Source organism: Coregonus lavaretus (assembly GCF_964263955.1).
Source record: "Coregonus lavaretus genome assembly, chromosome: 13".
Lineage (NCBI taxonomy): Eukaryota > Metazoa > Chordata > Actinopteri > Salmoniformes > Salmonidae > Coregonus > Coregonus lavaretus.
In genome coordinates, this window is record NC_140000.1 from 23,702,827 (window position 1) to 23,725,192 (window position 22,366).

Here is a 22,366-nt window from a genome sequence, read left to right on the forward strand (position 1 = left end):
AATATATCCAAATCGGACTTTAGTAACCACATTGTGGTCCTGTTACAATACATCAATCATGACGGATTTGACCAATATCCATTTTGTTCGATTTATTGAATGTGCACCAATCCAGTGCCATTCTATCCCCCACGGTCTGAGTTCCATTGACCTCTACCACATCTATGCGATATGAAGTTGCCAAGAATGTGTTTATGACACATTATACAACGGGTGGGTCTAATCCTGAATGCTGATTGGTTAAAATCGCATTCCAAACAGTGTCTATTCCACAAGTTACCACCCGCTAAATCTATGATGTTAAAATGCCTATTTACTCTGTTCCATCAGACTGGGCAATCCACTGTCTCATCAGCCCAGCCAGGCAATTTATAAACTTGATCTCCACTATAAAAAGCATCTAGACATTATCTCATATTTATTTTAGACTAACATTTAGTTTTCAACAGTGGAGATTTGTATAAACCTTCCTTTATGTCTCTCCGACATTTACAACATTGTTTCAATATTCAAGTTCGATCTCCAGCTGTCGCATAGTAATGAACGTGTTGGGAGTCGGGATGAGACAGACTGGCAGCTTACTCAGCCAGTCGAAATCATGAATCAGCATCATTTTTATGGATATATACAAAGAAATATCAATAGAAAACAGGTAAAACGAAATTAAATGCAGAAGTTTGCAGTCTTTCCAACTTCAGTTTGAAGTGATTGTGTTAGCTGTGTTGTTGCCTAGCTCCTCTGAACAACAGTATCCTGATGAAAGAGCACATTTTCTATGCCAGGTGAAATCGCGCCTCATTAGCTCATTGTTATGGATGTATCCAAATAAATGTAACTAGAAAACAGTTTAAACAAATGCAAATGCAGCTACTTCGTTGTTATTCTGGTTGCACTGTTTGAAGTGACTGTAAGTTAGCCGTAGTTGGCTAGCTAGCAAGCAAAGGATAAGAACGTTGGCAGCCAGTGTGGCAGTAGAACATTTAGAACGAACGACTGGGTCACGTCCATAGATACAGAACAAAAAGACTGAACAACTGGGTCGCTTCTCTGGCAACCAAACAGATAGAACGAACGACAAGCAGGCATGGGTAGCAACCCTAGATTTGTGTCGGGACTATATCTTGTGGAAGGATGAAATAGTATGAATAAATTCATCAAAATAACGTTTTTAATGAAAATATGTCAACCATTATTTGAATATGTTGGTAACCCGTTGTATAAAACAACACCCGTGCAAATATGTCCTCCAAACACCGGCTTCTCGGGCATTATCACTTAAGTATAACACTTGATAAAATCTCAAGTAATGTATAACCCAAATGTTGACCACATTGCACCACATGCATTCCAAAACCCCAAAGGACACAGTTAGGCATTAAATATTAGCAATAGTGCTATCATAAAATGATATTCACACACATCCACTTCCTGCTGTTGTCAGTTGTCACACATGGTATTTGTTACAGAATTTATCTAGAAATTATGAGAACGTTAGAAATACACTAACATGCCGCTATACTAAGCATTTCATTCCCTTCCATGAATGAGAACTAATAACAAGGTTGCAAAATCTATAAAGAATATTTCTCAGAGGTCTCAAGGAGAGGAACTTTTTGTTGCAGCTCTAAGAGTTCAATGATAAGGGGAGGCATTGCATTATATCCAAGGCTGAACTTCCATATTGATTTTCCTTTTGATACGAGAGACGGGAGCACAGTCCTAACTTGAGTTTCATTGTGTAGGAAATTATGTCTAGTTATTCATTTTGCGGGCTCCATGAACATCGACTGTATGTCCTATTCAGTTCATTTAGTCATTTATTGTAGAAATAGGAAAAAGTCTCTGCACACTTTCATTGTAGCCGAGCTTTATGTCAGTCGACCTTCATCAGAGCATATCTCCACCAGTCATTTAGTTAAGAAAATGGGAAGAATTTTGCCGATTGTCTAAGGTAGAATGTCCATCCATAGACCTACACAGAATTCTGAGCATCTGTACAGTTATTATTTAGCCTTACTTGTCTTGATTAAATGGTCTAACATATACATTCTTATATGGTGAATACATATTGACTAATATGAATTTAAAGTACCTTGTTTATAAAAAAATTTGCTGTCAAAATGACCCGTGACATTGAACGTGACATTAGTGACATTTGAGGAAGGTCTGACTTTCTAGATTACAGACCATAAACAGTTTGGCCACAAACAGCTCTACATATCTAAACTGTCCCAATCATACCACATTCTACCAATGTGATTGTGAATACTGCGCAAAAAGATACTGTAATAACTCCTCATTTATGTTAAAAGTCCAATTCATTTTAGGAGTTTGCTATCAATTAAAACAGAAGTTTTGACATGTTCTGTGCAATACGAAAACAAAATCTCTGAGAAAAGCTGCACTTCCTGCTTCAACACAACAATATTGATTGAATTCTCAGTGAACCAGCCTGTTTTCTTGTTTTCGCTGCTCATAAATCCAACCACCTGTCAGTCTTTCAGCAAGATGGGAACGAGAGCGCTGGGGAAAAATATCCCAATCAATATTCTGCATAATTTTTCAGTGCAATTATTCTGGCACCGAAATGACAATGAGCGGTGAGGATACTTTGCATATACATTTTAAGCAGTTATCATAATGAATGTGCTGGGTACGAAGTCTGATCATCCTTTGTAAAATAGTGTTATCAAGCTAACCAGGAGAGATTAGTCGAGCAAAATTGCTTTTGATAAAGTCCTGGCCAGCACTTTTGATTGGATTCATTGGAACTATAATGTGGAACATCTAAAGTTGTTACACGTTGCTTTGTCCTTCAATTAACTTTCAAAAGGTGCTTAAAAAGGTCAATAAAATCCATGTTATTTCTCAGTGGGTGACAAAATCATTGCTAATCTGTAACAAAGACATTATTGCAGTATCTTTATATAATAAGAATAAGAGCACCTCCTCCCAGCTACCCACTGCACTGAGGCTAGGAAACACTGTCACCACCGATAAATCTACGATAATCGAGAATTTCAATAAGCATTTTGCTACGGCTGGCCATGCTTTCCACCTGGCTACCCCTACCCCGGCCACCAGCTCTGCACCCCCGCTTCTCCTTCACCCAAATTCAGATAGCTGATGTCCTGAAAGAGCTGCAAAATCTGGACCCCTACAAATCAGCTGGGCTAGACAATCTGGCTTTCTTTCTAAAATTAGCCGCCGAAATTGTCGCAACCCCTATTACTAGCCTGTTCAACCTCTCTTTCGTATCGTCTGAGATCCCCAGAGATTGGAAAGCTGCCGCGGTCATCCCCCTCTTCAAAGGGGGTGACACTCTAGATCCAAACTGTTACAGACCTACAGTAGGGAAAAAAGTATTTAGTCAGCCACCAATTGTGCAAGTTCTCCCACTTAAAAAGATGAGAGAGGCCTGTCATTTTCATCATAGGTACACGTCAACTATGACAGACAAATTGAGGAAAAAAAATCCAGAAAATCACATTGTAGGATTTTTAATGAATTTATTTGCAAATTATGGTGGAAAATAAGTATTTGGTCACCTACAAACAAGCAAGATTTCTGGCTCTCACAGACCTGTAACTTCTTCTTTAAGAGGCTCCTCTGTCCTCCACCCGTTACCTGTATTAATGGCACCTGTTTGAACTTGTTATCAGTATAAAAGACACCTGTCCACAACCTCAAACAGTCACACTCCAAACTCCACTATGGCCAAGACCAAAGAGCTGTCAAAGGACACCAGAAACAAAATTGTAGACCTGCACCAGGCTGGGAAGACTGAATCTGCAATAGGTAAGCAGCTTGGTTTGAAGAAATCAACTGTGGGAGCAATTATTAGGAAATGGAAGACATACAAGACCACTGATAATCTCCCTCGATCTGGGGCTCCACGCAAGATCTCACCCCGTGGGGTCAAAATGATCACAAGAACGGTGAGCAAAAATCCCAGAACCACACGAGGGGACCTAGTGAATGACCTGCAGAGAGCTGGGACCAAAGTAACAAAGCCTACCATCAGTAACACACTATGCCGCCAGGGACTCAAATCTTGCAGTGACAGACGTGTCCCCCTGCTTAAGGCAGTACATGTCCAGGCCCGTCTGAAGTTTGCTAGAGTGCATTTGGATGATCCAGAAGAGGATTGGGAGAATGTCATATGGTCAGATGAAACCAAAATATAACTTTTTGGTAAAAACTCAACTCGTCGTGTTTGGAGGACAAAGAATGCTGAGTTGCATCCAAATAACACCATACCTACTGTGAAGCATGGGGGTGGAAACATCATGCTTTGGGGCTGTTTTTCTGCAAAGGGACCAGGACGACTGATCCGTGTAAAGCAAATAATTAATGGGGCCATGTATCGTGAGATTTTGAGTGAAAACCTCCTTCCATCAGCAAGGGCATTGAAGATGAAACGTGGCTGGGTCTTTCAGCATGACAATGATCCCAAACACACCGCCCGGGCAACGAAGGAGTGGCTTCGTAAGAAGCATTTCAAGGTCCTGGAGTGGCCTAGCCAGTCTCCAGATCTCAACCCCATAGAAAATCTTTGGAGGGAGTTGAAAGTCTGTGTTGCCCAGCGACATCCCCAAAACATCACTGCTCTAGAGGAGATCTGCATGGAGGAATGGGCCAAAATACCAGCAACAGTGTGTGAAAACCTTGTGAAGACTTACAGAAAACGTTTGACCTGTGTCATTGCCAACAAAGGGTATATAACAAAGTATTGAGAAACTTTTGTTATTGACCAAATACTTATTTTCCACCATAATTTGCAAATAAATTCATTAAAAATCCTACAATGTGATTTTCTGGATTTTTGTTCCTCATTTTGTCTGTCATAGTTGACGTGTACCTATGATGAAAATTACAGGCCTCTCTCATCTTTTTAAGTGGGAGAACTCGCACAATTTGTGGCTGACTAAATACTTTTTTCCCCCACTGTATATCCATCCTGCCCTGCCTTTCGAAAGTATTTGAAAGCCAAGTTAACAAACAGATCACCGACCATTTCGAATCCCACCGTACCTTCTCCGCTATGCAATCTGGTTTCCGAGCTGGTCATAGGTGCACCTCAGCCACTTTCAAGGTCCTAAACGATATAATAACCGCGATCGATAAAAGACAGTACTGTGCAGCCGTCTTCATCGACCTGGCCAAGGCTTTTGACTCTGTCAATCACCGCATTCTTTGGCAGACTAAATAGCCTTGGTTTCTCAAATGACTGCCTTGCCTGGTTCACCAACTACATCTCAGACACAGTTCAATGTGTCAAATTGGAGGGTCTGTTGTCTGGACCTCTGGCAGTCTCTATGGGGGTGCCACAGGAATCAATTCTCGGGTCGACTCTATTCTCTGTGTATATCAATGATGTCGCTCTTGCTGCTGGTGACTCTCAGATCCACCTCTACGCAGACGACACCATTTTGTATACATCTAGCCTTTCATTGGACACTGTGTTAACAAACCTCTAAATGAGCTTCAATGTCATACAACACTCCTTCCGTAGCCTCCAACTGCTCTTAAACGCTAGTAAAACTAAATGCATGCTCTTCAATCGAACGCTGCTTGCATCCGCCCGCCCGACTAGAATCACTACTCTCGGCGAGTCTGACTTAGTATATGTGGGCAACTACAAATGCCTAGGTGTCTGGTTAGATCATAAACTCTCCTCCAAACTCACATTAAGCATCTCCAACCCAAAGTTAAATCTAGAATCGGCTTCCTATTTTGCAAACAAAGCCTCCTTCACTCATTTTTCTAAACATGCCAAAATGCAAATTGGATGTAGTCTATCACAGTGCCATCTGTTTTGTCACCAAAGCCCCATATACTACCCACCATTGTGACCTGTACACTCTCGTTGGCTGGCCCTCACTACATATTTGTCGCCAAACCCACTGGCTCCAGGTCATCTATAAATCACTTCTAGGCAAATCCCTGCCTTATCTTAGCTCATTGGTCACCATAGCAACACCCACCCATAGTATGAGTTCCAGCAGGTATATCTCACTGGTCATCCCCAAAGCCAACACCTCCTTTGGCCGCCATTCCTTCCAGTTCTCTGTTGCAAATGACTGGAACGAACTGCAAAGATCTCTGAAGCTGGAGACTCTTATCTCCCTCAATAACTTTAAGCATCAGTTGTCAGAACAGCTTACCGATCACTGCACCTGTACACAGCCCATCTGTAATTAGCCCACCCAACTACCTCATCCCCATATTGTTATTTACATTGTTATTTATTTTGCTAATTTGCACCCCAGTATCTCTATTTGCACATCATCTTCTGCACATCTATCACTCCAGAGTTAATACTAAATTGTAATTATTTTGCACTATGGCCTATTTATTGCCTTACCTCCATAACTTACTACATTTGCACACACTGTATATAGATTTTCTATTGTGTTATTGACTGTACGTTTTGTTTATTCCATATGTAACTCTGTGTTGTTGTTGTTTTATCGCACTGCTTTGCTTTATCTTGGCCAGGTCGCAGTTGTAAATGAGAACTTGTTCTCAACTGGCTTACCTGGTTAAATAAAGGTGAAAAAAATTAAATAAAAACATCTTTACCACAGTATTCACATAAAGATACCTACATACTCCACGATTTTCATAATCTTACAGTATATATAACCTTCACACTATGAAAAGCAACTAGGTGTTTGTGCAGTGTGGGACGCTGTACAAACATGACATTTAAGGCGGCAAATATTGTGTAGTGTGAAAGACTTCGTAATTAGGGATAAGAGCATTATGATGTCAAGGGTTAAATTGTGTGTTTGTGAACTGACTTCCTTTCATGGGCATCAAAGCTGAGGTGGACAATGCTCCAGTCACATTTAGGGGACAAAAGTCTCTTTTCACACTTTGAGAGCCTCAAACTCTGAACTCGATTACAGCAATACACACACACACACACACATCACATCACAGCCATAGAAAAAATCCCCAAATCCTTCAGAAGTAGACAGAAATCCATTTCCAACTTGGATTCGCGCAAACTGTGGACTTAATCGCTGGCCAGATAAGGGCTTGTTTGCTGCAGATAAGACAAGCCATCAAGCCACCGCGACACATGTGCCATAGATTGTGATTTGCTTCTGGGCCACCATGGTTAGAGGGAATGTAAGGACAAACAGCTCTAACCTTGGAAAACACTCAGACACTCAAAGCCATGTAAAAATCCCACTCACGTCAATGACAGTCCACTGCTCCACAACGATGGCGTCATACGTGGTGGTCACACTCTGGTCACCGCCCTCCGTCCCCTCTTGGAAGATGAAGACGCTTTCCACCAACTTAGGCTGCAAATCTGTAGAAAATGGAGAGAGAGGTCATGAAAAGATGAGAGGGAAGTTAATGCCATTACGCAGCCAACCAGCAACCCACACACACTGGGCCATTTATTACCAGGCAGGGCTGCAGCATGGACCGTTTGTATAAGCAAGGGCCAGATATGGATTATGTAGCTATGACTGAACAAGAGAGAAGGAAGAGAGGGTGGGGGGGAGAAGAATGTTTCCTTCAGGGAAGAGGCTTGGAGAGACTATAGATGAACAGACAGACAGTATGGACTGATTGTTGAAGTATAACACGATTCATCTAAAAACAATTATATGCTTTACATATTGTAGATATTTACATGTAAGGACTAATACACCAAGACAAGGCCATGGTACCATAAAATAGCTTTTCTATAGACTCGATTTCATTTAAACCCCATGGATAAGGGTAACATTCACAGTTTGGGCATTATTGGGATAGGAAAATTGGCAAGCTGGTGAGCTTCTTCTCCATCCCGAATGTCTTTTGATTCCATTGAGCAGTGTGCTAGAACCTCTGGCCCTTCAGACCAGGGCTCTCAGTTGGCCTGAATGCTTTCTCATTACTCCTGTACCATTTACACACTAATAGAGTTTGTACGGCCCAGGCTCCACCATGAGACACTCCACTTTTCATTACTCTGTCCTAATAATGGGGGAACAAGGGCCGGTTGGAGAGGGAGGGACGACAGGCTCCTTTATTCCCCCCCAGAAAACCCATTTAAGGCTGCTGGGCACGCTCAATTGAAGACATCTCTCAGACATGTATTGGCTCCTTTCAAATACAGACATTGTCGTTGTTCATTCCCCCCTCTCCCGCCCTCCCTCCTTCCTCCACCCTACCCCTCCTTTACATTCCCCTCATCTATCGTTCATCAGACGTCTCCCTGCTTGGCGTGTAATTGGAAAGCCCTCTTGGAGATTGGGTTGGCCTGATGGTTCCCTGCCAATGCACTGGGATCACTCAGGTGAGATGCACACAGGGATTGAGTCTCTTTGCTTTAGGAGGAACACACTGCCTCCTGGCCTGATGCTGCCAGACACTGAGGCACCGTGGGGTTGAGAGGTTTGGGGGATATGTAGTGCCAACACAAATAACAGCATAACATTTTGAGTTGAGTCTTGACTGACAATGTATTGAGTGAAACAGAAGCTTGGAGGGAAATACAGTGGCTTGCGAAAGTATTCACCCCCCTTGGCATTTTTCCTATTTTGTTGACTTACAACTGTCACGATCGTCTTCAAAAGGAGTAGTAGACCAAGGCGCAGCGTGTGAAAGAAACATGACTTTATTTAATTAAAGTATCTAAATACAAACAAAACACGATTCGTAAAGTCCAACGGTTACACTGACCGACTAAGGAACAAAAACCCACAAACACAAGGTGAAGACACACAGTTTAAATATGGCTCCCAATCAGAGATAACGAGCCGACAGCTGACACTCGTTACCTCCGATTGGGAGTCACTCCATACAAACATAGACATCGACAACCTAGACACCCAACATAGAACATGAACACATAGAATGCACACACCCTGGCTCAACATAATGAGTCCCAGAGCCAGGGTGTGACAGTACCCCCCCCTAAAGGCGCGGACTGCGACCGTGCCTCAACTAAACAAAACAGGGGAGGGCTGGGCGGGCATACCTCCTCGGTGGCGGTTCTGGCTCCGGCCTAGACCACCACCCTCCGATACACCCCCCAAAGTACCCCTGGTCCTGTCTAGCCCCGCTGGCCGGAGCCGGACTGACGACACGCGCCCCTGGCTTGGTGCGTGGAACAGGAATGGACCGGAATGGGCTGGCGACGCGCACCACAGACCTGGTGCGGAGAGCAGGAACGAGCCGGACAGGGCTGACGACGCACCCCGTAGGCCTGGTGCGTGGAGGAGGAACGGGCCTTACCAGGCTGACGACTCGCACCCCTGGCTTTGTGCGTGGAGGAGGAACGGGCCTTACCAGGCTAACGACTCGCACCCCTGGCTTTGTGCGTGGAGGAGGAACGGGCCTTACCCGGCTGACTTCTCGCACCCCTGGCTTAGTGCGAGTGGCAGGAACAGGCCGGACCGGGCTGGCGACGCGCACCGTAGGTTTGGTGCGAGTGGCAGGAACAGGCCGGGTCGGGCTGGCGACGCGCACCGTAGACTTGGTGCGGGTGGCAGGAACAGGCCGGACCGGGCTGGCGACGCGCACCGTAGGTTTGGTGCGAGTGGCAGGAACAGGCCGGGTCGGGCTGGCGACGCGCACCGTAGACTTGGTGCGGGTGGCAGGAACAGGCCGGACCGGGCTGGCGACGCGCACCGTAGGTTTGGTGCGAGTGGCAGGAACAGGCCGGGTCGGGCTGGCGACGCGCACCGTAGACTTGGTGCGGGTGGCAGGAACAGGCCGGACCGGGCTGGCGACGCGCACCGTAGGTCTAGTGCGTGGAACAGGGACAGGCCGGGCTGGGCTGGCGACGCGCACCATTAACTTAGTGCGGGGAGCAGGAACGGGCCGGACCGGACTGGTGACGCACACCACTTGCTTGGTGTGAGGAGCGGGACTGGGTTTCTTCATAACCCTCCGCTCCCTCAGCTGCCTACACAGTTCCTCTCGCCGTGCCTCTACTCTCACCCTCTCCCTTATCGCCTCCAGTACCCACGTCGTCCATGCCCTGTGCCCCCCCCTAAAAATATCTTGGGGTTGCTTCTCGACCTTCCAACTTTGACCCGTTTGCCGCCGCTGCTCCTCTCTACGGCGCGCCTCCCATGTCCAGGCTGCCTGCTCCTGGACACGCTGCTTGGTCCTTTTATGGTGGGTTTTTCTGTCACGATCGTCTTCAAAAGGAGTAGTAGACCAAGGCGCAGCGTGTGAAAGAAACATGACTTTATTTAATTAAAGTATCTAAATACAAACAAAACACGATTCGTAAAGTCCAACGGTTACACTGACCGACTAAGGAACAAAAACCCACAAACACAAGGTGAAGACACACAGTTTAAATATGGCTCCCAATCAGAGATAACGAGCCGACAGCTGACACTCGTTACCTCCGATTGGGAGTCACTCCATACAAACATAGACATCGACAACCTAGACACCCAACATAGAACATGAACACATAGAATGCACACACCCTGGCTCAACATAATGAGTCCCAGAGCCAGGGTGTGACAACAACCTGGAATTAAAATGGATTTTTGGGGGGTTTGTATCATTTGATTTACACAATATGCCTACCACTTTGAAGATGCAAAATATTTTTTATTGTGAAACTTGAGCGTGCATAACTATTCACCCCCCCAAAGTCAATACTTTGTAGAGCCACCTTTTGCAGCAATCACAGCTGCAAGTCTATTGGGGTATGTCTCTATAAGCTTGGCACATCTAGCCACTGGGATTTTTGCCCATTCTTCAAGGCAAAACTGCTCCAGCTCCTTCAAGTTGGATGGGTTCCGCTGGTGTACAGCAATCTTTAAGTCATACCACAGATTCTCAATTGGATTGAGGTCTGGGCTTTGACTAGGCCATTCCAAGACATTTAAATGTTTCCCCTTAAACCACTCAAGATTTGCTTTAGCAGTATGCTTAGGGTCATTGTCCTGCTGAAAGGTGAACCTCCGTCCCAGTCTCAAATCTCTGGAAGACTGAAACAGGTTTCCCTCAAGAATTTCCCTGTATTTAGCGTGTTTGCTTATTTTATTTATTTAAGAAATGGCTTTTTTCTGGCCACTCTTCCGTAAAGCCCAGCTCTGTGGAGTGTAAGGCTTAAAGTGTTCCTATGGACAGATACTCCAATCTCTGCTGTGGAGCTTTGCAGCTCCTTCAGGGTTATCTTTGGTCTCTTTGTTGCCTCTCTGATTAATGCCCTCCTTGCCTGATCCGTGAGTTTTGGTGGGCGGCCCTCTCTTGGCAGGTTTGTTGTGGTGCCATATTCTTTCAATTTTTTAATAATGGATTTAATGGTGCTCCGTGGGATGTTCAAAGTTTCGGATATTTTTTTATAACCCAACCCTGATCTGTACTTCTCCACAACTTTGTCCCTGACCTGTTTGGAGAGCTCCTTGGTCTTCAAGGTGCCGCTTGCTTGGTGGTACCACTTGCTTAGTGGTGTTGCAGACTCTGGGGCCTTTCAGAACAGGTGTATATATACTGAGATCATGTGACACTTAGATTGCACACAGGTGGACTTTATTTAACTAATTATGTGACTTCTGAAGGTAATTGGTTGCACCAGATCTTATTTAGGGTCTTCATAGCAAAGGGGGTGAATATATATGTACGCACCACTTTTCCATTATTTATTTTTTAGAATTTTTTGAAACAAGTTATTTTTTTCATTTCACTTCAGCAATTTTGACTATTTTGTGTATGTCCATTACATGAAATCCAAATAAAAATCCATTTAAATTACAGGTTGTAATGCAACAAAATAGGAAAAACGCCAAGGGGGATGAATACTTTTGCAAGGCACTGTACAATGTGTTCATTTGCAATGGGACAATGAATTCTCATTGACTAGCCTATCCCCTCCAGGCACCTGAGGTTGAACATACTGAGTGAGAAGTGCACATACTATCTCTGACACAGAGAGAGTGAACTGAAAGGCAATGACGGTGTGATTTGACACGGACTGACACGAAGCACAACCTAACTAGAGCCCATTGACAACCAGTGACAGGGAGTGGACTGAAGACAGGCACTAAGTGACAAAGTGACTGATGCTAGGTTGACATAGACTTTGGAGGAGAGACACAAAGGAGTAAAAAACAGGGGGGGAATCTAAAGTCCTATTGACCACAGAAGCAACCAAATGACCCTGCCCCAAGTCATGTCTGTTACTGACATGATTTAAACATATGCGCTTAGCACTGCCGGGGAGAACAGAAGACAGGGCTGTGAAAGCTTATCTATATTTTAAAACAGGACAGACAGGAATCCAGAGAGAGAAGGAGTGATATAGAAAGAGTGGGGTTACTAATGTGTGTGGATTGGCCAGGGCTTTCCTCCTATGAGCCAAAGGTTTGGAGGCTGGGGGCCACGTACCTGTGGTTACCGGGCAGACTTCTGGTTGTAGCTAGGGGAATATGACAGGAATACTGTACCCTGCCTTACACAAAGGCATATACATCCAAAATCACATTCACAGTCAGTGGTGTAAAGTACTTAAGTACAAATACTTTAAAGTACTACTTACTTTACTATTTCTATTTTTGACAACTTTTACTCCACTACATTCCTAAAGAAAATAATGTATTTTTTACTCCATGCTGTAAGGTTGTGTATTTATTTTCTTAGTCAACCTTGTGTTCTTGAACGTAGCCCTGTCTTTCATTTTTGTTCATTGATTTCCTCACCTGGTCTCATTATCTCCTTATTTAGTTCAGTTCATTCTGTTTGTGCCTTGTATTGTTCGTTTTGACTCTACTAAGCTTTTTCCTAGCTCGTTTGTGAGAACCAGTTATAGCCTTCAGTCCTAGTTTTTGATTCTCCTGCCTGTTTGCATACCTGTGTATGACCATTGCCTGCCTGTGACCACGATTCCTGCCTTCTGGGAAGGCGTAATAAACACCTGCCGCACTCTGCGCGGGAATCTACACCTTTTTCTCCCTGAGTATTCATTACACATGCGTTACATTTTGAATTCTTAGCAGGACAGGAAAATGGTCCATTCACACACTTATCAAGAGAAGATCCCTCGTCATCCCTCCTGCCTCTGATCTGGCCGACTCACTATACACAAATGCTTTGTTTGTAAATCATGTCTGAGTGTTAGTGTACGGCTGGCTATCCGTAAAAAAACTAACAAGAAAATCGTGCCGTCTGGTTGCTTTATATAAGGAATTTGAATTGATTTATACTTTTACTATTGATACTAAAGTATATTTTAGCAATTACATTTAGTTTTGATACTTACGTATATTTAAAACAATACTTTTAGACTTTTTCGCAAGTATTTCACTGGGTGACCTTCACTTTTACTTGAGTCATTTTCTATTAAGGTATCTTGACTTTTACTCAAGTATGGCAATTGGGTACTTTTTCCACCACTGCTCACAGTCATGCACATACGCATGCGTACACACACACACAGGCCTTCAAGCCCTATTGCACAATCAATCTTTGGCCATGAAAAATGCCAGCACAACTTTCATCAATTCTTTTCACTGTGAAGTAATACCTTCTGGGGAACTCTCTCTCTCTCCACCGGCTTTGCCTGAATACAGAAAGCCAAGCACTGTGCTAGCTGTCATGCATATGAATAGCTCAAATGTTTCACAGCGGCGGCTACAAATCCTCATTGTCGCGGCGGAGATAACGTAAGCTAAGTGTAACAAAGAAACTCCCAGTCAATGCCATTAGTGTCATCTCCCCAGTAAACAAACCGCTCCCCCTCAGAACTCCAGCCGCGGCGTAGCCATGTGGGGATGCATGGGCGCTGTGACACGCTGGGCTGGGTATGAATCTTTAATGCCTGTCTCATGACGCCGCAAGGTGGCGGGGCCGTTAACGTTACACAGGAGTTGCCTGCCAATGCCACAATCTGCAAATTCAATAACAAACTAATATCCAACCCTCCGTGCCAGCGAGGTCTCTTTCTCTCTGAACCCACTCCCACCATTCTCCCAGCTCCATCCCACCTAGCCACGCCGGGATATTAAACAGGACTTATGCCCCCCTCCCACCTCTCCGCCTCCTCAGTGAGCTTCACCATGGAAACCCATCTTTTCAGGGGCGAGGGCAGAGGAGCAGGAGGAGAGACAGTATGTGTGTCGACAGCCAGCCACAATCGGGAGGTAGCGCCGGGTTTATCAAAAGGCCAGCCGAGCAGGGGGAATTCATGAATATGTATTCGAAGAGGCGTAGGACTATAGGAGTAAACAAGTACAGAACAATGGCGGGAAACTTTACATGGCAGAGAGATGATTCCTCTGTAACTAGAAGGGTACAGGGAGTTACATAGTTCTTATCATTGTTAATTCTGTTTTCAAAGAAAACCTAAAGGGTTAACTGCCTACCGGTAACCACATTTGCTTGGCTTGTTTTAGGGTTGTTACATACATAAGTTATTCCACTGGCAGTTACTTTGGTAGGCCTATGATGTCATGCAAAGTGGAAGAAGATTGGGAAAGTAGGTGCACTACCAAACAGTTCAGAGGAAGACCTCAACAACAAGACCTCTTTCAGAAAACAACAAAAGAGACATAAAAAAAACAAGGCATAAGAGGACATTGCAGAGTATTAGTACACCGTTTTATTGCACTACATCCGAGACAGATGACAGGATGACAATCAGAAATACTTATTGTGCACTTCTGGTGCTCTGCTGTGACTGTCATTATAATCTCCAATCAAACTGAGTGTCATCGCCACTGACACGCTACATCTTTTATTGTGGTGCTTCACATTCCAGAATGCCCTTGATGTTTATAGAGAGTACATGGTCTCAAGCGTCAGGGAGAAGAGTTTCTTCTCATACTCTAATGTATTCAGAAATGGATCTCAAAGAGGTGCTAAATTTGGAGTTGTCTGCATGGCCATGGGTTCTCAGGCTTGTTAAAACCAGACGCTCCTCCGTTTGATGTAATTAGCAACAAACACGTGATGTTGCCGTGGCTTTGATATCCTACCGTTCACAGTTCCCAAGAGGGTCACACGAACACAACGTTCACCAAGACAAACTTGTTTGTTTTTAAAAGGGTTTGGCAGGCATGCATTGGCAGGCTGTTCCCTTTACAGTATACTTGACAAGCTATTTCTGATAGAGAGCTGACATTTCCAGAGCAATACAGAACACGGCCTAGCCTATATTTATTTTTATAATACACTCATTCTGTAATAAAAGATGCATATCTTAACCACACATAAAAATGCTAAATATTTTACAATAACCTAATAGAAAAAAGGAATTATAATAACGTGGTCCATTACCACATTCTAAAGAGATAAAATATTCAAGGAGGCACTCATTTGCCATCAGGTTAATTATCTGTGTTCAGAGGCGCTGATGCGTTCACTTTAGGAGATTAATGAATTATGACTCTTATTTACTTAAACTGGGGGTTTTCGTCACCATCAGGATTAAGTGGCATGCCCCAGGGTCTAGACGTAGAGTGCAATGTGCTGTAGAGGAGTAGTACAGCACACTATCAGAACAACAACAACATTACAGACTGAACAGTTTGAAAGGGGACAGGATATGGAGACATTTTGGCAATAGCTAAGTAATAACTTGCCTTGTCGTCTTAAAAAAAAAAAAAGTTTTACATTATTTACTCATGTGGAACAAAATAAGAGGTTTGCCAGGCGGATTTTTCCATAACTACTTTGCTAGTACTATACCATAACAGAACAGATGTTAAATAAAAATGTGATGTGTGTAAAAACATGAAGTGAACATGGATAGTTTGTTTACCGTTGTCGTTGCCCAGGTGGAAGTATCCATCAACAAGTGAGGCCCCGTTATTGAAGTGCTGGGTCATGTGATCCAGCCAGTTGGCCTCCACCCCTTTGCCCCCCTCGTCACGGAGTTGAACCCTCAGCGGTACCTTCACAGTGTAGTACTTCAGTTGGCCCTCACGGTCAGTTGGGTGGTTGAACAGGGCTAGCAGATCCACCCCTGAAAACACAGAACACTCAATCTCAATCTCTACAGATTGTGCTGACATGAAACATGTCATGCAACAGAGATTTATAACGTGACAGAGTTGATAGCCTCTAACAGAGGTGATTTATAACACTTAACAGAGTTGACTCATACCCTGTAACATAGGTGATTAATAACACATAACAGACTTTACTCATATTTTTCCACAATCCCCTACCAAAGGCTTGTGCCTCAATTGAAATGGTCCTCCTTTAATATGGACCAATGCATACAAATTTGGATGGACTTTTGTTTTGGCAGCAGCCATTTAAATCAAGAGCGGCATTATCTTCTATTTTTAATGCAAATATCTGCCATTCCCATGTGAACCAGATGGAGGGCCAGAATGTGTTAGACTCCCACACACGAAGACTCACAAAAGACACAGGCGCGCACACACACACACACACACACACCCACACACACACACAGGCACACACACACACACACCCACACACACACACAGAGTGCATCAGAGGGGACCATGGTTCAGTTGCTCTGGTTTTCTGTCTGTCTGTCAGTCAGTCAGTCAGACACCCAGGAAGAATGAATCATTTATAACCATTTCCTTTCTGCCACGTCTGACTGATGTGACAGCTGGCCTCCAAATCTTGTCGTTTTCCACTCTTCAAAGCTCCAGAATCACAACTGAATCACAATAATGCATTACAACTCTCCCTGCATACGTTAGAGAAACTACAAACTTATTGAAAACTAAGCTAAGTCAATACAACAAAGTCTCTCCACTAATCTTAATGTTTCAGTTTGTTTTCCCCCAAAAGAGTGAATTTAAATGAGGCTTTCACATAATATTAAAGTTGATGTTTACTTGTTCAAGGCCATCGGTTTTGAGGAACTGCTAGCTTCATCATTCCACTAAATGCTCTGTGTCTGCTATGTGTCACAGACCGTTCATCATTTATGCATAGCATAAAACCTTGCACTAATGCATCCGACTAAACCAGACAACTCAATGGTAATGCATTTAAATATAAGATAATCGTGGCAAAATGTATAACATACATGCTATTACAACATTTATAACAATTTGTAGCATATGTTATTTCCATTTGACAGCTAGCTTTGTATGCAAGGTTAAGTCTGAGCTACAGTAGAGGCAATAAAATAATCCAGGGATCCATACATATCAGATCATTCCCACATGATAACCACTTCAAAATGCAACTGACTCAACAATTTTAGCATCATGGGCATCAAAGTTAAACAAATATTTTAGGATCACCCTTGACTTGCCCTGAGATTAGGATGGTGATAACACACAGTAGAGTGTATCGGCTATTAAGACCTGCCAGGCCGCAGTCACATGAAAGAGATCAGATGACAGACCTGCTATGAGACGTTACCTTGTGTGGTCCAATAATTTGAGAAAATGTACGACTAACGAGTAAATGAGCGCATGAACGCAATTACAACATTCCAAATGGGTCCCTTTAAGGTCAGATGGGTGCCCGTTCAAGTGATAAGGTCAGGCCCCATAACCCTAACTGATAACGTGTACTGTACAGAACCACTGTTGAACATGACAGCATCTGTTGTGCTAATCCACCCTCCTCAACACTGATTTAATCAGGACTAACATTTCATAATAAATGAATGCTCAAATGCTCATGTAGGCAAGCTTTCTCTGCAACATGATTTTTAGTTGGAGAGTGGTTAGCTTCATACTGCTTAATTTCTAAGAGGTAATGCCAATAATGATGTGTGTGACCATTGTGATGTTTGTCCAATCTCTGCCTTTTTCATACTATCACTTCCTCCTCTCACACCTGTGATCCCACAGGAATGTTCTCAGCACTAGTTTCAATCACCTCAACACTCTTTGATGCAATTTTAGAGCATGTCGGTTTCAATTCTGGTCAGTCCCAGTTTCACTTCTGACGTTTGGCTTGTGACCCTGTTCCCTGTTCCACATTCTGCTGTTGTTTACTGTACACCTCCAGCTCTGGAATCAGGAGGATTACGGGGGCAAAGCCACCCAGAACTGAGACTTTGAGTCAATCTCAGCAGAGAGAGCATTAGCGAAGAGGACAAGGGCACTTGGCACATGGTCACACACCATGCTGGCTATGCTGTTGTGGTGGTGTGGACTATGGTGGTTTGGGGATGAAGGAGGAGGGATAAGGCTGAGTGAGGTAGGGGGGGAGGACGAGTCAGTTGGGGATTATCTCACTGCAATACGCACTGGAGGGAGGTCCAGATGGACCAGGGTGCTGTGTCTATAGGGAGCCAAGCATGTATGGGCACACGCATGCACACACACACAGAGGGGTGCATTCAACACACATGCACATTTTATGAGCACGTTTTCCAACTGGGGTTGAAAGAGAATGTGTGAGAGAGGGAGAGAGAAAAAAAGAGAGAAGAGCTGTCCATCTGGTATTCTAAAATGCTGAAATATGCTAATTTAAGCCAACTTTATGCTGCACCACAGTGTGAGGAAATTGAAGAACCATTTATGCTGTTTCAAGTTGAATCTTGCCTGGCATACTGTATATGAATCCAATTACATAGTAACGAATGTAAATCTGACAATACTCACCATTGGCTCTCTGAGTGTGATGGCTTGGTTTCTCCTTCAGTTCTATGGTGTTCGTCTTGTTATTGTTGTGTGTCAGTGTGTCTTCCACTATAAGATCCTGATCGTGATCTTGCTCGCTCTCTGTGGATGGTGTTATGGGAAGAGAGGACCTCCCATCATGGTTGCTTTCCTCCACAGTAGTCTCACTCTCCCCAGTGTTCCCAGTCTGGCCCTCCCCCTCCCCACCCTTACATAAGGAGCCTTGGCCCTCATCGGCCCCAGTGTCCATCGCCTGCTCCTGGGCTTCTGGTTCTCCATGGATCCGGGGGCTAGTGGGGCTTCGGCTGCTCAGGGAGCCAAGCACAGAGCTGGGGCTGGAGTGGAGGGAGAGGGAGGGCGTCTCTGGTTCTCTGGTCTGGGTACCTCGTACTCCACACGGCTCCTGGATGAAGCCCACAAACATGACCCCCTGGTCTGCAGCATCCTGGATCTGCTGGAGAGACAGATAACAAACAACAACCTTAGAGAGATCCGTGGACGACCTGACTTTTACTATTACTATTTAATAATAACAATCTTTAACACTGTATGCTCTGTTATGATGGACTGTCAATTAAGATCATGTTGGCTAATCATGAGTAAGATCAAAGTTTTAGCTAGTGCTCAATGGACTTTCCAAAACATTTGTGATAACCTTGAAACACAACCTAGAACATAAGCACACATTGCTAGGTCGTGCCATTGTAGAACCATAGCTATTTTCCCCCCTGAATTTCCCTCATTTACTCCCTATTTTGTCAACCAAATGGATTCCAGGGGAACTGTTTACATACCTGGTATTTACATATAATTATAGAGCCACCCTCCCTCCCTCCACCCCTCTTCCCAACATCAGCCATTCAAATTGAACTAGAGTTGATTGGATTGCAATGGCTCCAGCCCTGGCAGGACTGCAACCCAAATCAGGCATTGCTTTTCCCATTTCATTGTCATCTGGCATTTTATGTCAATATTGGGATATTCCATCAAATGAAATTGAAATGCTAACTGTCAAGCAATGTTAATGATGCCATTCTCCATTCACATTCTGTCATAAGATCCAGCCAGAGGCAGCACATTCTGCAATCTGCACCCGGGGACCAGGAGAATCCAAATCAAATCAGCATAGGCGCCATATCACAGGTGATCCTCTATGAATGAAATTGTAAAATAGTCACATCGTTTCCTAGCTGCATTGTTTAATATCTATTGAACGTTCGCTCAGCCCTTGCACATTTTTATTCCCAGCGAAATTGCAAAATGGAATTGCCAAGATGAAAATATTGTATCTCATTTGAGGGTAATGTTGCCAGTCAATGAGGGAGAGGGATCATTTCTACTGTGTGTGTGTGTGTGTGTGTTAATGTGAGTTAACTCAGGTGTGAAGGTAATGGATAGCCTTTGAAATGGTCCGCATTGAATGGAAAATCACACTATGGTATATTGCACATGCTCAGGTCAGAGAAACAGGTAAACATCATATGTTTCTGTTACATTGCTATTTATGATTACAAGCCTCTTTGCTTTTATCTGTGATATCTCAGTATATGATATGGTTATGGACATCAGCTTGCTTGAGAGTGATTAGTGCTAACATGTCTTCACTGCAGAATGAGAGCAGCCCTCTGTAAAGACTTACATTTTCCAGTTCTACATAGGCTACATATTTCCTATTTTCCAGATAGTAGAGAGAGTGCTCCAGGAGCCGAGAGTTTGAAGGTCAGAATGAAACTCTGGTCCTCAGGCGACTGGCCGGCTGAATTGATAACCCATTTCCACTCCCCAATGTTTCATTAAAACTAAGGACTAGCTGTGGAAATCGAGTCGAGATGAAACCCAACAGAAAAGAGATTGTTTTTGCCCACAGGGCCTCTAGGACCTAGAGGATGGTCTGTTGTGTCCGTGATCTGAGTCCACTATACCCTTTTCACACTATCATGCCACCCGAACAAAACTGTGCTGGCTTAATATTTTCGTTCACGTCGATGTCCTTTTCAGCACAGTTGTGGATGCCTAACCACTAACCAGCCCAGCTCAGTACAGCTTGGCTTGGCTCAGCTCGTCTCAATAGTGTCACAGGGCCTTATCTGAGGCTCACCTTCTTGAGGTAGCCCTGGATGAGCTCTGGGGTGGGCACCTGGTCGGCAGACAGACACTGTTCCAGCTGCAGACGGTAGGGAGCACAGCTTGACTGGCTCTTCTCCAACCTGCAGTAGCAGCCACACAGCGGGAGAGAGAGGAACAACACATTTCAGCCACAGTCATTTCAGTCAGACAATACAGACATGCACCACATTCTGTAATACATATCTGAAATGGTGGCACAGAGAAATCCTTGAAAATAAAGTATTTATGGATTTGTGCAAGGGATTTATGCCCATCCATATTAATAAATCACATATGAGCCGTGTTTAATGTAATTGTTGGCCTGTATGACAGAAAAAAAAGAAAAAAAAAGCACTTAAGTTAGACACAAATCAGGATTGAAAGGGGCACATTAGGGTGCGATAGGAAACTCAATGCAATACAAATCTTGTCTTGTTTATCCACTTATCAGTATTGTGGGTGGACGGAATCTATTTATATGGGTCTGTATTTTTCTATTTTCTCTGGAGGAAATCCCACAGCTAGCCCTGGAGGAGGCCACTGTCCCAGCTTCCATCACTCTGCTTCTCTTCTCATCCTGTTGACAACACGGATGGGGCCCCTCCACCCTCACCACAGCGTGTGTGTGTATCTACAGTATGTACCTGCATGTGTGTGTGTGTGTGTGTGTGTGTGTGTGTGTGTGTGTGTGTAAGGAGACTTTAAACATTATCACATGCAGCCCAGGCCTAACTCTCTCTCTCAGTCACAGAGACTTCACAGCACAGCGGGAACCTGAGTCATCTCTCACAGTCAACAACACCCCACAGAAGTCAGACGTCACTGTCACACCAGTCACCCATCATTATTCAACTTATCCCAGATCAAATGTCAGTAGCAAACTATGTCAAGGAAAATCTGCACAGTGGATGCTCTGAATCATGTAGAGGTTTTTGGAAACTTACTGTGCAATTCACAGCACTGTGAAGCCTCAATGTAAAGGAAAACCGCTGAATTCTTGCTATTCGTTTTCCACGTTCTGTTATTGGAAATCATGAAAAGCAGACTGGATCTATATACTTGAGGAGGGCTCAAATCCATAAAGGACAAAGTGGGAGAAAAGTGCGTTCAAAAAGTGTCCCATTGCCTCTCTAGAGGCACGGACTTCTTTAAAAATAGCCCCATCACCTGCAGTCCATCTTCTCGGTGTGAAACAAGTAACTTGCATTCAGCCCCACAGTTCTGCTGTCTTCTGCCAGGCCACGTGTGGCTACAGTTAGTGTCAAACGCATGCCTGGCTCCAGCCTGCAGCCGGCCTGACTGCAGCCTCCTCCTGGGTATACGTCTGCCAGACTTCCCACTCTCTCTGCAGACTGCTGCTGCTATTTATTCAGCTGCACTGTCAGTCAGGTTCAACCGTTCAAGGTTCTGTATCCCGGACCACAGGGAGTATTAAAGGCACAGTCTGGGATTTGGAATCTGGGAATGGTTATTTAAATTATTGATATGTTGGGGCGTGTTGAAGCTTTTTGAATCCCAGAATGTAGCTTTAAACCCAGAAGCCCTCACATTGGGCGCCAAAATCGCAATTCCAAAAATCACAATCTCCATGACAACAGCTCGGTCGGGATCCACCATCGAACCTGTGTTTAGCAATCTTTCATCCCTGGCCTTTAATAATATAGCACATATTTTTCTAATGTCAGCTTTTCACAGAGTCATGAATAATTTCATTG

General features: G+C 44.0%; 1 protein-coding gene across 1 annotated transcript in view; it reads right to left on the reverse strand.

The window, feature by feature from the left end:
• LOC311139572 (raftlin-like) overlaps positions 1-22,366 on the reverse strand; it is a 72,762-nt gene that overhangs the window by 12,688 nt on the left and 37,708 nt on the right. The window contains exons 4-7 of the mRNA XM_084174472.1: positions 20,644-20,752; positions 18,528-18,999; positions 15,737-15,940; positions 7,209-7,327 (exon numbers count right to left, since the gene is read on the reverse strand). Coding sequence (XP_084030598.1) covers positions 7,209-7,327; positions 15,737-15,940; positions 18,528-18,999; positions 20,644-20,752 — 904 coding nt within the window. The remainder of the gene's footprint in view (positions 1-7,208; positions 7,328-15,736; positions 15,941-18,527; positions 19,000-20,643; positions 20,753-22,366) is intronic.